This window comes from Gastrolobium bilobum, unplaced genomic scaffold (genome assembly GCF_033153095.1).
Source record: "Gastrolobium bilobum isolate Gb01-03AN ecotype WA unplaced genomic scaffold, APGP_CSIRO_Gbil_v1 utg19093, whole genome shotgun sequence".
NCBI classification, from domain to species: Eukaryota; Viridiplantae; Streptophyta; class Magnoliopsida; order Fabales; family Fabaceae; genus Gastrolobium; species Gastrolobium bilobum.
Window position 1 is genome coordinate 73223 of NW_026900020.1, and position 14145 is coordinate 87367.

At 37.1% G+C, this 14145-nt stretch overlaps 1 protein-coding gene across 1 annotated transcript in view; it reads left to right on the forward strand.

Moving 5' to 3' along the window:
- The window catches only part of LOC133294882 (serine/threonine-protein kinase ATM-like), a 90833-nt gene that overhangs the window by 40129 nt on the left and 36559 nt on the right, over positions 1-14145 (forward strand). The window contains exons 25-29 of the mRNA XM_061493639.1: positions 1345-1472; positions 7867-8023; positions 8285-8331; positions 8400-8463; positions 10682-10756. Coding sequence (XP_061349623.1) covers positions 1345-1472; positions 7867-8023; positions 8285-8331; positions 8400-8463; positions 10682-10756 — 471 coding nt within the window. The remainder of the gene's footprint in view (positions 1-1344; positions 1473-7866; positions 8024-8284; positions 8332-8399; positions 8464-10681; positions 10757-14145) is intronic.

A 14145-nucleotide genomic window follows, 5' to 3' on the forward strand; every position in this document is an offset into this window, starting at 1 on the left:
GTAAGACCTCTATCCTTTTAGTTTATGTTGACGACATTATTATACCAGTGGATGATATAGGTGAGAAATGTGCTCTGCAAAAAAGACTGACTGCTGAATTTGAAGTTAAAGATCTTGGAAAACTGAGATATTTCTTGGGATAGAAGTTGCTCATTCAAAGAAAGGGATATTTATTTGTCAACGGAAGTGTGTTCTTGACCTCCTTAAAGCAGCAGGAAAACTTGGGTGTAAACCTTCTAGTACTCTGATTGAGCAGAATCACAGACTAGGAAGTGAAACTGAGAGCCCTCCAGTTGACAAAGGAAAATATCAATGAATAGTAGGAAGATGATATATTTAGCTCATGCTAGACCTGATTAGCTTATGCAGTTAGTGTTGTTAGTCAATTCATGCATGATTCGAGGGAGAAACACTTGCGAGTTGTGGACAAGATTCTTCAATATCTGAAAGGCACATCAGGCAGAGGGCTATTGTTGCAGAGAGAAGGAAATATATACTTAGAAGTTTATACAGAAGCCGATTATGCTGGATCCGTGACTGATTGACGGTCTACTTCTGGCTATTGTGTGTTTCTCTGTGGAAATCTAATAACATGGAGAAATAAAAAGCAAAATGTGGTTGCTAGAGCAACTGCAGACGCAGAATTTCGAGCCATGGCTCACGGTATCTATTAGTTATTATGGCTGAAAATGATTCTTGATGATCTCGAGGTGAGATATGAAGGATCTATGAAGTTACTTTGTGATAACAAGTCAGCTATCTGTATAGCCCACAATCCAGTTCAACACAATCGAACCAAACATATTGAGATTGATTTCTACTTCAGTAAAGAGAAACTAGACAGTGGACTGGTCATTACTCCATATATTCCTTCTGGTCGTCAATTGGTTGATGTTTTAATTAAGGGTCTTCCTAATGATAGATTTCAAGAATTTACTAACAAGCTGGGAATGAGAAATATTTATTCCTCAGCCTTGAGGGGGAGTATTCTAAATATTAGAATTATTATTGTAATTATTAGAGTTATTTCATTATTTTGTAGTAGTTAGAATACTCTAGAAGATTATTTGGGCTTAACCCATTAGGTTTTTTTAGTCTCTTTAAATTCTATAATATAAAAATCCTTCTTTCAATTCCCTTAATTTAGGGGATCTATTATCCTCCTAACTTTACTCTCTATAATAATGAATTTCGTTGCCTATGAAGTTGTGGGCTCTTTGTAAAGTGCTCTATTTCTTTCTAGCTCTGTATTTCTCCCTGTTTTACCATTACAACTTTCGAAATCAACTTGTATTATTTCTGACTTTAATGCTTGTCAATACCTTATTTATTCTTTTTTGGCAGACAATGATAGAACGGTTACTTTCGATGCTCAAAGATACTGACTACCGAGTTCGATTATTTCTAGCAAGGAGAATTGGTGTTCTTTTCCAAACATGGGATGATCATGAAGAGCTATTTCAGGACATTTGGTATGTTGCACTTTAAATGATCTCAGCTAGTTAAATTATAATGTTAGCCATGGCAATATTTTTAATGAAATAGGTTTTTTCACAAATTGATGTTTCCGTTACTTGAATATGAAAAGAATATGTTTTGTATTAATCTGATACAAAGAGTTGCAATATATAGAGACCCTAATGGGCTTAAGTGAGAAGCTCAGAACTAATCCCAAAGAATATTTACAGATATGATATATGTAGCGCAGCTTGATTATCACAAATGAGTGTCATGTGTTGTTTCTGTTCACAAAGATGAAGCTCCTGAATCAACTGCTTTAACCAGATTAACTCACATGTAGTAATTGCCATTGCACGATACTCAGCTTCTGCACTAGATCGAGCAACAACAGGTTTTTTCTTGCTCTTCCAAGAAGTTAAGTTTCCTCCAAAGAAGACACAATAGCCAGAAATAGAGCGCCTGTCTGAGGGTGATCCTGCCCAATCAGCATCTGAATAACCACAAATTTCTGTATTTCTCTAATCCGAATACAACAAACCTTTTCCTAGTCCTCCTTTGATGTACCGGAGGATCCTCACAGCAGCATCTCAATGAGAATCACAAGGGGAATCAAGGAACTGATTAGCCGTACTAACAGCGAAAGAAATGTCTGGCTAGTCACAGTAAGATAATTGAGCTTCCCAATTAGCCTCCGATAACGACCAGGATTAGATAACGGCTCCCCCTGTCCGGGCAATAACTTGTCATTGGGATCCATGGGTGTATCAATTGGTTTACACCCCAACATACCAGTCTCTTCTAGGATATCCAAGGCATACTTCCTTTGACAGATAGAAATGCTCTGTCTAGATTGTGTTACCTCAATTCCCAAGAAGTAACGCAGCTTCCCGAGGTCCTTTGTTTGAAATTGACTGAATAAATACTGTTTTAACTGACGAATTCCAGCTTGATCACTCGCGGTGAGAATGATGTCATCAACATAGAGTAACAAATAGATGCACTTATCAGGAGATGTGATCCTATAAAATACAGAATGGTCAACTTTACTGCGAATTAAGCCAAACGCCTGAACAGCAGAACTGAAGCGACTGAACCATGCCCGAGGAGACTGCTTGAGACCATATAAGGATTTGCGAAGACGACACACCTTCCCAGACTCCCTCTGAGCAACAAAACCAGGTGGTTGCTCCATATAAACTTCTTCTTGTAAATCACCATGAAGAAAGGCATTTTTGATGTCAAGTTGAAGGAGTGGCCAGTGACGAACAACAGCAAGAGCAAGAAATAGGCGAACTGACGCCATCTTAGCGACCGGAGAGAATGTATCGCTATAATCAAGGCCGAAGATTTGAGTAAAACCCTTTGCAACTAGGCGTGCCTTGAGTCGATCAACATGGGCATCGGGTCCAACTTTCACAGTAAAAATCCAGCGACAACCAACTATAGACTTCTCTGGAAGAGCAGAAACAAGGTCCCAAGTGCCATTGAAATGAAATGCAGTCATCTCATCAAGCATCGCTTGGCGCCACCCTGGATGGGAAAGTGCTTCACCTGTGGTCTTAGGTATAGAAACAGAAGAAAGACTAGAAACAAATGTGAAATGAGGTGGAGAAAGACGATCATAGCTCAAAAAGGTACAAAGAGGATAAGGGTTACGAGTAGTACGTGTACCTTTTCGTTTAGGAAGAGTCTCTGGTGAAGGAGCCGGATGGGAAGAATCAACAGTAGTGAGCGATGAGTCAGCAAGAGTCGAGTCGACAGGAGGCACAGTTTTGCGACGCTGATAGGTGAGAAGTGGACAGTCCTCAGGTATGGAAGCAATAGGTTGCTCATCTAGAATAGAAGCACCTGCAGCTGTCAAAGACAAGTCAAGAAAAGGAACGGGAAGAACATGATCAACCTGTGACATCTGAGATGGGATAGAATTAAAGGGATATTGATCAAGAAAAGTGATATCAGCGGAAACAAAGTAACACTTAAGATCGGGAGAATAACAACGATAAGACGAGAATAACCAAGAAAAATACATTTAAAGGCTTTGGATGTTAATTTGTCCTTACAAGGAGTGAGATCATGAACAAAACAGGTACAACCAAAGACATGTGGGGATAGAGGATAGAGAGGAACATCTGGAAGCAATAAGTTATAAGGAATGTCATTATTATGCACAGATGAAGGCATACAATTGATGAGAAAACAAGAGGCAAGGACTGCATCGGCCCAGAAGTGAAGAGGAACATGCATGTGAATAAGAAGAGTTCGTGCAGTCTCAATGAGATGTCTATTTTTACGTTCAGCTACTCCATTTTGTTGTGCAGTGTGAGGACAAGTAGTTTGGTGTAAAGTACCCTGTGTGGCTAAGAAATTAGAAAAGTCAACAGAAACATAATCCTTAGCATTATCACTACGTAAAATATGAATAGAAGCACCAAATTGAGTATAAATTTCAGTAGAAAATTTTTGATAAATAGAAAATAAATCAGAACGGTTTTTCATTAAATAAATCCAAGTACAACGTGAAAAATCATCAATAAAGGTAACAAAATACCGAAAACCTAAAACAGACACACTATGACTAGGACCCCAAATATCTGAATGAATAATTGAAAAAGGAGCATCAGCTCGTTTATTGACTCGATTAGCAAAGGAGGAGCGTATGTGCTTTCCTTGCTGACATGACTGACAATCTAAAGCCTGAAGACCGGATAAAAGAGGAACCATCTTCTGCAATTTTGAAAGATTAGGATGCCCGAGGCGACTGTGGATGAGTTGTGGAGATTCTGTTAGAGAACAAGCAACTGAAGGACTCGGCACAACCAGGTAGAACATATCCCGTGACTCACGACCCACTCCAATCGTCTTCCCCGTACCCGGATCTTGCACAAAAACAGAATAGTTTGAGAATGTGACAATACAGTTAAAAGAGTTGATCAATTTACTAACAGATATTAAATTATAAGAGATGTCTGGAATGTAATAGACAGATGTCAAGGTCAATGAGGAAGTTGGACAGATTTGTCCAATCCCATGAACAGGGGCCTTAGTGCCATCAACAAGAATAAAAGAGGGTAAATTATCAGAATATGTAAGGGATGAAAAGAGTTCCTTATTACCACAGAGGTGATCAGTAGCACCTGAGTCAAATATCCAAGGACCAAGTGATGCAAAATGAGAAACACAAGAAACGGGATTACCAGTTTCTGAAGCTGAGGCCTGAGACTGAGGTGAGGCCTTCCTGAGAAGGGTCTGGAGTGCTGCTTAGTCTTCAGAGGAGAGAGACTGTACCATTTTAAGCAGTATCTGATTGAGCTATATTAGCAGCATGCATGGTTGTCAAACTCGAGATTCTATGCAAACTCGGAAGGTCAACCAAAATCGTAAATCGCAGAATCGTAACACGGATCGTAGACTCGTAACACAAGATACAAATTATATTTATATATATTTATATGCATATAAAGTAATATAATAAGCAAATTTAATTCAACCAACTAGCAAAATAATGTCATATAATAGTCATAATCACATAATGTCTCAGACACATAAAGTCATAGCACAAAAGATCAAAATCCAAAACAATATATCAATCAAATCTCAAAGCAATGATGGAATGTCATAATCATCCTCCGCCCCATCATCTTCATCACCATCTTCATCATCATCTTCATCTCCATCATCTTGCATAATGTCTTCTCTACCTTCCCCACCAAGTTCAGAACCACCATCATCTTCACCATAATCTTCAAGTTTACGGTTTATCACACAGAACAGAAGCCAATCAAAATTAATTTGTTTTTGTTATAAAAAAAAAATTAATTTGTTTTATAAAAGAAAATGATTTTACTTTATAAAATAAAATGATTTTGTTTTATAAAATAAAATAAACTGATTTTGTTTTATATAATAAAATAAACTGATTTTGTTTTATAAAATAAAATAAAATGATTTATAAATAAAACAAATAAAACTAAGAAGACGGTAGAAGAGATCGAGACAACAGAGGCGAGCTCCAGACAAAAAAAAAACAAAGAGGAGATTGAGAATTTGAGACAGAGCAGAGCAGAGAGCACTAACCGGTGAGGGATGACCGGGAAGATGGTGGCTTGAAGCACGACAGCGAAGCAGAAGACGGTGGCTTGAAGCACGCGGAGAAGCAGAAGACGAATCAGTACATGCAAGGGAGGGACGACCGGAGAAGATGGTGGCATGAAGCGTCTTCGTGAGTCGTGACTTTCTCTCCCGCGATCTGCAGCGGTGGTGGCTCAGGTTCTAGGTTTTTTTTTAGCTAAAAAAACCTATTTATATAATGGTTTTCCGGGTCCAATATTCGGGTCACGGGTCTTCTCTCTTTTGGTGAAATCGTTGAACTCGGACGATTATACGAGTTTGCCAAAAAAACTCGACGCTTCTACCATTTGAGGAATAAAAGCGAGTAAAGGCAGATCGTGACTCGTAACAGTGTTGCTGAAGCGTAAACTCGTTCGATTATACGAGTAAACGCGCGAGTTTGACAACCATGGCAGCATGAGAAGGTCGCAGGTGAGGATACTTTGTGTAGCAACGTTCCTCAAAATGACCAAGTTGCTGACAATAATGACAACGAGGTCGCTGACCACGTCCTCCCTGCCCTCTACCATGACCACGTCCACCTCCAATGTTCCCGCGAAAGTCAGTACGGGAAACTAGAGCAGTGGAATCAACAACAGCAGACGATGCAGGAGCAGATTTCTTATTAAGATTCAGAAGATGCTGATACGTCATTGATAGATCAGGATCCCCACTAGTCAAGATAGTATCCCGGACATTATCATATTCTTCGGGGAGACCAAAAAGTGTGGCAACCATAAAGAGACGTTCCACCTGTTTTCGATATGCAGAAGAATCAGTAGGGTGGGGCAACATATCCAAATATGCTTGCATCAAAGATCGACTTTTGCCAACATATGTCTCCATATGAGTGTCAGATGATTTGCGCAGATCCATAAACTGAGACATGATGGAATAGAGCTACTAAACATCGTTAGTGTAGAGGTGTTTTGTTTCCTCCCACACTTAAGTGCAAGTTTGAAAAAAATAGAAGATGTCCAAGACGACTGGATCAATAGACTGCCAAAGGATACTCAGAAGCTGGTTGTCAATCCTTTTCCAATCAGATTCTTCCTCCTTAGGAATATCAGTAGATTTAGTCGTGAGATGGTTCCTATGTCCCTGTCCAAAGAACCAAACTCGAACAGAGGTGGCCCAGCTCTTGTGATTATCAGAACCCTTCATCTTTGAAGAGGTAATGGGCCCAATATTGGTAGAGATGATATTAGGAGAACTTTTGACAGGACGAGAGGGAGAATTAACCTCCAAATGAACAGGTGAAGTTGCTGCCATTATATTAAATCACAAGGGTATAAACCGAGTAAATAGGAACGAACCTGATCACAAATCAAGAAGAGGCGCGCACAAAAAGTGAGACCCACAAAGACCCGATCACAGATCTGGAAAGGGGAGGAGAGGACGAGCTTTTCTGTCCAAGAACGGCTGGAAAATTCCACTGGAACAGTGCACACGCGCCGGTAGAAGGTGGTGCGTGAGCACCTCGCGCAGAGGGGAAAGACCGCGCGTGACGGTTGTGATGGTGGTTCGAAAACTCGCAGGAAAACTTCTCCGGCGGCCTGAACAGTGCTGGACTGCGGTTCCGGTGGCTGTCGGAGGTGCTGACGTGTTGAGAAATTATTCTAAAGGAGCTTACAGCCCTGTATGGCTTGCCGGAAGGACGCACGACAAAGAAAAGAAAATTCCTAAGCAGTGGGCTTAGGTTTTAGAGCGAGAACGAAGTTTTAAGCGAAAGCGAGGGTCTCCTGAACAAAAGAGCTCTGGTACCAACTTGAATATGAAAATAATATGTTTTATATTAATCTGATACAAAAAGTTACAATATATAGAGACCCTAATAGGCTTAAGTGAGAAGCCCAGAACTAATCCAAAAGAATACTTACAGATAGGAAGTAATCTATTCAAATCTAATCATATCTATCCTAACAACCAATTCAACTCAAAAGCTTAAGCTAATGGGTGAGGCTACATTAATACGCCCCCTTACATGAGAGCCTATTGGGCTTGAAGAGTGGACAATGCACAGGCCTACCTACCTATGCTAAGAAATTCCACAAGAGAAAGTGGGGGACGGTGAGGATCGAACCTGGGACACGAGGCTCTGATACCATGTAAAGAACCAATTCAACCCAAAAGCTTAAGCTAATGGGTGAGGCTACATCAATTATTTATTTTCACTTTCGTGTTTGTGTAGGTTGTGGTCACCTGTTGAACCTCTAATTAGTTACCCCACTCTCCCCACCACAAAATTTTCATAAACGGATATTCATTGTCATTCTTTGGCTTTGGTTACTTTTCCAGTTTAAATTTTGGTGTTCAATTGGTGGTTTATTCGAAAGGAAAAGTTGTCAATGCAAAGGAGGTATTAGCTGCTGGTCCTCAGCCTCAACCTATAATGGAAACAGTTGTGATTACTCTTATGCATCTTGCCTTACATAGTGAGAAGATTGAATTGCAGGTAAACTATTGATTGTGACATTTGCTTTTCTATTTTTTATCCCTCCATCCCTCATGCTGGATCATGTCTAAATTCATTCTGGTTTATGTCACAAAATGTTCTGGATTTCCTTGTATTTTGCTGTGCCCTCCATTTCATTTCTGATTCTCTATTATATGCTTAACTCTTTGGGAGGATCTGATTCATTTTGTTATTTGGAAATATATTCATATGCATTATAAAGAGCCCTTTAGTTATTTGGTGATTCTTGGTGGCATGCAGGCTGTTTTCATGATCTGTGTGGTTTCTGCCATTGATCCTTGTCATAGGTAAAAATATTTTTCCTTATCATTTTAAAACCTTCGCTTTAGTTTCTTATTCCAGCAGTGTTTTTCAGGGAATTGATCTGCACTGTACTTGACAATCTTTCTGGAGAGCTTCAATATATGACTAGAATGAAGGTAATCAATGTCTGTCTTATATCTAATTTTGTATTTATCTAACCTTGTGCAGTGACTCTAGTAGAGATTGTAGTTGCCTTTGCGAGGCCCCTGTTCTCGCAGTTTGGTTCTTTTGTGACATGGGCTTGAAAAATGTTCAGACTTGATACAAATTGTTTGATTGTATTTTGATTTTTTTGTTTTGAAAACTATTTTGTAAAATAGTTTTTAAGAACTGATTTTCAGAATAAAAGAAAAAAAAATCTGTTTGATAAACTTATTTTGAAGAGTTTTAAAGTTAAAAACAAAAACATTTGCTTGATAATTTTGTTCTAAAAATATGTTTTTAGAGTAAAAAAAATTGAAAACTTGCTTGATTGGTAAAATTTTTCTTCTTAAATTTATTTAATGATTTCTTTTTTTAAGAATAACATGTTATTATTATTTTTTTATGCATATATTCTTTATAACATTTAAAAGCTTTTGCTTTTAATTTATATTTTTAAATTAATATATGGAGGAAGATTATTTTTATAACCTTTTTTTTTTACAACCTCTTACAACCATATATCATAACCGTTGATTTCCGCCAATCAACGGTTATCATTTATTATAAATTAATAATTAATTAATGAGTTTAATTTGCGAAAATCATAACCGTTGATTGGCTACTATCTATTGTTCTTCAGTTGGCATGGCACCATCTCTGCTTGTTCTTCAATCTGGATTATTTGTCCGAGTATCCCCTCCCTACCCGGGTAAATAATTCAAATATTTTTCCATATTCAAGAAATATATCCGAGTATCCCCCTCCTTATCCGGGTAGATAAAAAATAATTAACGGTTATGATATATGGTTGTAAGAGATTGTAAAAAAAAAAGGTTGTAAGTATAACTTCTCTCTAATATATGTATGCTTTTTTTTCATAAATCAATATTTTTTATCTTATTTTTTGTGTTCCTTAATATATATATATATATATATATATATATATATATATATATATATATATATATATATATATTCATTGAGCGGTGAGGTTTCTGGAAGTTGTCTATTAATTTGTTAGATGTCAACCAGCCGCATTGCATAGGGTTCTGCACTTTTCCTCTACTCTTTGCCTTATCTAGGGCATGATCCAGAATCATTGGCGTGATCACTCAATCATAATGAAGCTTCGCTTTCTCATTCACGTGTTCCTGGTGGATCTTCCACGACGAAACAAACCTCTGTTCCTTCTTCAAATGCGAAGCAGAGCAAGTCAGGAAAAGTTTGGGTCCCGAAAAAGTTTTTCCATGTTCCACTATCAAACTCTAGTATTATGGGTTTAACTGATAATTACAAGTTTGCCATTAATGAAAACAGTTGTCCGTGTTTTCCTTGTTTCCAGAATTAAGAACAAAAAATCAAAACAAAAACATCTAATTGATGTTCTCCATTTCCTGTTTTAAAAACTGAAAAAGGGATGCTGTTTTTAGAACTATTTTTAAGGAACACTCGTTATCAAACAACTATTTTTGTGTTTTTTGTTTTTAAAATTGATTTTTTTTTTCTGTAAAACGGAAATCAAACATGTCCTAAATTTCTCCTTTTTTTTTTTTTCGTATAGAAAATAATTTATAATTAGGCGAAAATTTAGTTGTATTTTATTTTTTTTGTTAGAAGAACAAATTTTGTTCGAGAATGAAGAACTGTATTTCAACTAGGGAGAGGAAAAATATATTCTCTGAAATGGAAAAAAAAAAAAGGAGAAATAAAGAATCAAGATTGTAGCAAAAACAAAGCTCTCTAGTCTATGTGCATATCATAGACGGACACTCACTTGAAACAGTAATGAGCTAAACACTAGCGAGAAACAATAAATGCATTTCTATTTTCTATACCGAAGTCCTTAAAGTTGAGAGCATTTACGCCAATAATATTGCTAAAGAGGTGCAAAATCCCCACATTTTTTCTTCCTAAATTATGGGAAATTGCTGTAGGTTTAAAGGGCCCACATAATACAAATTATTCAATGAAAGGTAGCCAAATTTAGATTGACAATTTTAATTATAGGACTAAATGACCTTTTCAACTATTCTCTCATACTATCTCCAACAATTACTTGAGTTACATGCTTTAAAGCTACATTCACATTCTAGTTCTGAGTTTGGTTCTTCCAAAAATTATTTCGTTATACATTTAAGGCTTATAAGTACTTAACACGTTTCTTTTGACTTACAAATTTCTTTTATGCAGTACTTAGAGGAGCTTTTGGGACCAATTCTCTTTTGTTGGGTAGCCTGTGGCGTAAGCTTAGTTGCACTTGTTGAGGTAATGGGTTCCTTATGTTTGGTATAATCTATTTAACAAATACTGAATTACTGCAAGGTAACAGCTTGGCTTTGCCTTAAGAACAACACCACAAAGCTTGTCAGTTGAAAGGGTAGTGTGTGCTACCTATTTATCAGATATTAACATGCTGGGGTGATATTTTAAATTCTCAGTGCTACCTATTTATCAGATATTAACATGCTGGGGTGATATTTTAAATTCTATCTGTGAATAGAAAACAAATGATTTTGGTGGGTTTTACATTCTCAATATATATGTACATAAGCCTTAACGAAACAACTTAAGCTCTTAGGAGAGATAATTGTTGCCATAGTATCAGGGCCTTTATGATTTATTGGTAGAGTTTGATACTTGTTACCCCGTTCTTCTAATAGAAAGTTAAATTGTAACGTGATAAAAATAGGGCTATGCATTGTCCGCGCTTAAAGCCTATATGTTTTTGTATGAAGGGGTGTATTAGATATTTGATAAATCATTCACGTGCCTTCAGCTAACTCTGTTAGAATTTAGGAGAGTTGGTCCTTGAGAGATATATTGGTTGACGTTTAGAATGGAGAACTCTTGTGCAAGTGTACACATTTGACAAGTAATATAGGGATATAGGGATAGAGTAGGGGTTTTCGTTCCCTCTGAGACAATTTTAGATGTGTAACCTATTAATGTACAAATACAATTGCATTCCTCTTTGAATTTCCATGTACTAATTGCTTGTTGTGTATCCAAAACTTACTTAAAAGAACTGGCAGAAGTCAAAACTACAGAATTAACTCAACACCAGTTAAAACTAAATCAAGCTTAACAGAGTAAGGATGTACGATTATAACTGCACTAGATGTGACTTCTCTGTGTTACTATCATCAACATCAACAACACCTTTATCCCAAATTAATTGGGGTCGGTGGTAGATGAACCCAAATGAAAGATACCAAAAGGTTGAAAAAAAGAAACATAAAAGTAAAAATAAAAATAAATAAATAGAATAGTAATAAAAAATATATATATATATAAATATAAAAGTAAAAAAGAAAGGGAAAAGAAGAAGAGGGGGAAAAGACTAAAATGGGACCATATGGAACATAGGAATAACAACGGGTCTAACCCTCCACCATGCTTATAGCTTTTCTCCATTCCGTTCTAAGGCATACCGTCCGCTAATCTATATCCCACTCCATTAAATCTTGTTTTACTACCTTCCTTCAAGTAAGTTTCGGTCTGCCTCTACCTCTGACTGTGTTGAGCTCTTGGTAACAAACTTCTGTTCTTACTTCTCTGTGTTACTATGATCTCTCAAAATACAGGACATACTATGACAGTTCCCTTGACTGAACAAACCTGCTACAGCGCTTTTGTATCTCCAATACAATGCTTTGCTTGATATTAAAATAACATACTCCTATATTATTTTAACTCATGCACTTTTTAGAACAGAGGTAAAATGAACAAGTGGTACACAATTATTCCTAATTGTGAGTGTAACTAATTTGCTAATTAATTACTCCACTTTGCACCATGATAGTTCCAGAGTTAATAATATCCCACTTATCACTCCTAATTTTCTGATTAATGTTGGCCAGACATCCACCAAACTTATTCAATTGAATCTTAAAAGTGCAAATCAAGAAAAACTGTTTAGCATATCCTAATATTTATCAATAACACAAATCAACAAAGTTCCATCACATCATGATCAACAAAGAGATTTAGCTCATATTGAGCCTAAATTTTTTCCTAACAGCTCAGAAGAAGCAAAACATTTTGCTTAACAAGAAATGAAGTTCCACAGTACCTTAAACTCCAGTTATGCAGATTCAGATTACAATCAATTACGGAGAATAAAAGAAAATACTAGATTACATGAATCTGTCAAATCCTTATGCAGAATTGTAAATCAACAACGAGAACCCTTCACTGCTACACTTCAAGTTCAGATCTGAAGTAAGAGTTGAAGTTGCAGAAGAGAAATGGTGAAGGAGAGAGAAAATGTCCTAATAGTTACAAATTTCTAAAACATGTGAAAAGTAAAAGTCCCCTTCTGTCATGCTTTCTATTCTTTTTATACCCTCCTAGTGCTTGTCTCCTTGAACACATCCTAGCCATCCATCTTTACTCATTTCCACGGTCATTAGGATCTTTGGAGGCCACTTGTGAAGGCAGTTGCGCTGTCCTTTTCCCATGGGCCCACCAACAGTTACAACCCGCCAACTCCCCACTTTTACCTTGCCTCTCGTCCTTTTTCCTGCTAACAATACAGACAAAGTGTCAATGCTCCACCTGATCAAGTGTTTTAAGTGCATTTTTATACAAAAGAACTTATATTTTGCAATGAAGACCAGCTTTTTTTGCTTACTTTCCTTGCTGTAAAACCAGTTTCTATACAACTTATCTTTGCTCGTCATATCTTTGCTAAATCTTATTTTTATTATGTTGTTTTGCTTTTCCCTTCACCTTTTTTATCCTCATTTTCTCTTTTATAATCCATTTCAATTTTCTTATGTTTTAAGATTCCCCGTTGTTGTACTAGAAAAAAGAGTGGATGGAGCAAGTCCTTGCATGGTTGATTCTAGTTGATGCATTCAGTAAGCTTGAAATTTATCTTGGTGAATAATTGTTAAGAGTAGTTGTTAGAATAGTTCAGTATATATAATAGAATAGTCCCACATCTTGTGGGCTTAGCCCACTAAGTCTTTTAGTCTCTTTAAATAAAGAGCTCTTGTACATTGTAACACACAATTATTCAATGTACCATTATTGTATTATTTAATCTCTAGTTGGTACCAGGAAACAACCTCTTTGCAATTATGTAAGGGTAAGGCTGCGTACAAAGATTTCCTCCACCCCATATTCGCTAGTCGGGTTTAACGGGAGTGGTTTTAAGTTGGTACCAGAGCTGGTTGTTCTGGGGATCCTCACTTCCGCTAAAACCTTAAGCCCACTGCTTAGGTATTCTCTTCTACTTTGCTGTGCGTCCTTCTAGCAAATCTTCCTCTACACCGTGCGTCCCTCCGGCTTGTCTTTGCAATTGTTAGAGTTACTGTTCACACCGAAGTACTGTTCATCGTCCGTATAGTCACTGTCCACGTCCGTACAGTTACTGTTCACGTCCGCACAGTTACTGTCCACGTCCGTACAATTACTGTTTACGTTGCCTGAAACACTGATCAAGTTTCCCGAAACACTGTACATCGCCGGAAACATTGTTCCGACATCCTTTTTTGGTTATTCCAGGACAGAACTATTCGGTTTTTCCTTTTCTTTCCAGATCTATTCTTGATTCTTAGTGGGTCACTTGTTTGGCGCGTGTTCTTTTTTGTTCAGCTATTCGGTTGATCCAATTTGCTTTATTCTGCAAGTTTTTATTGCATTCGTGT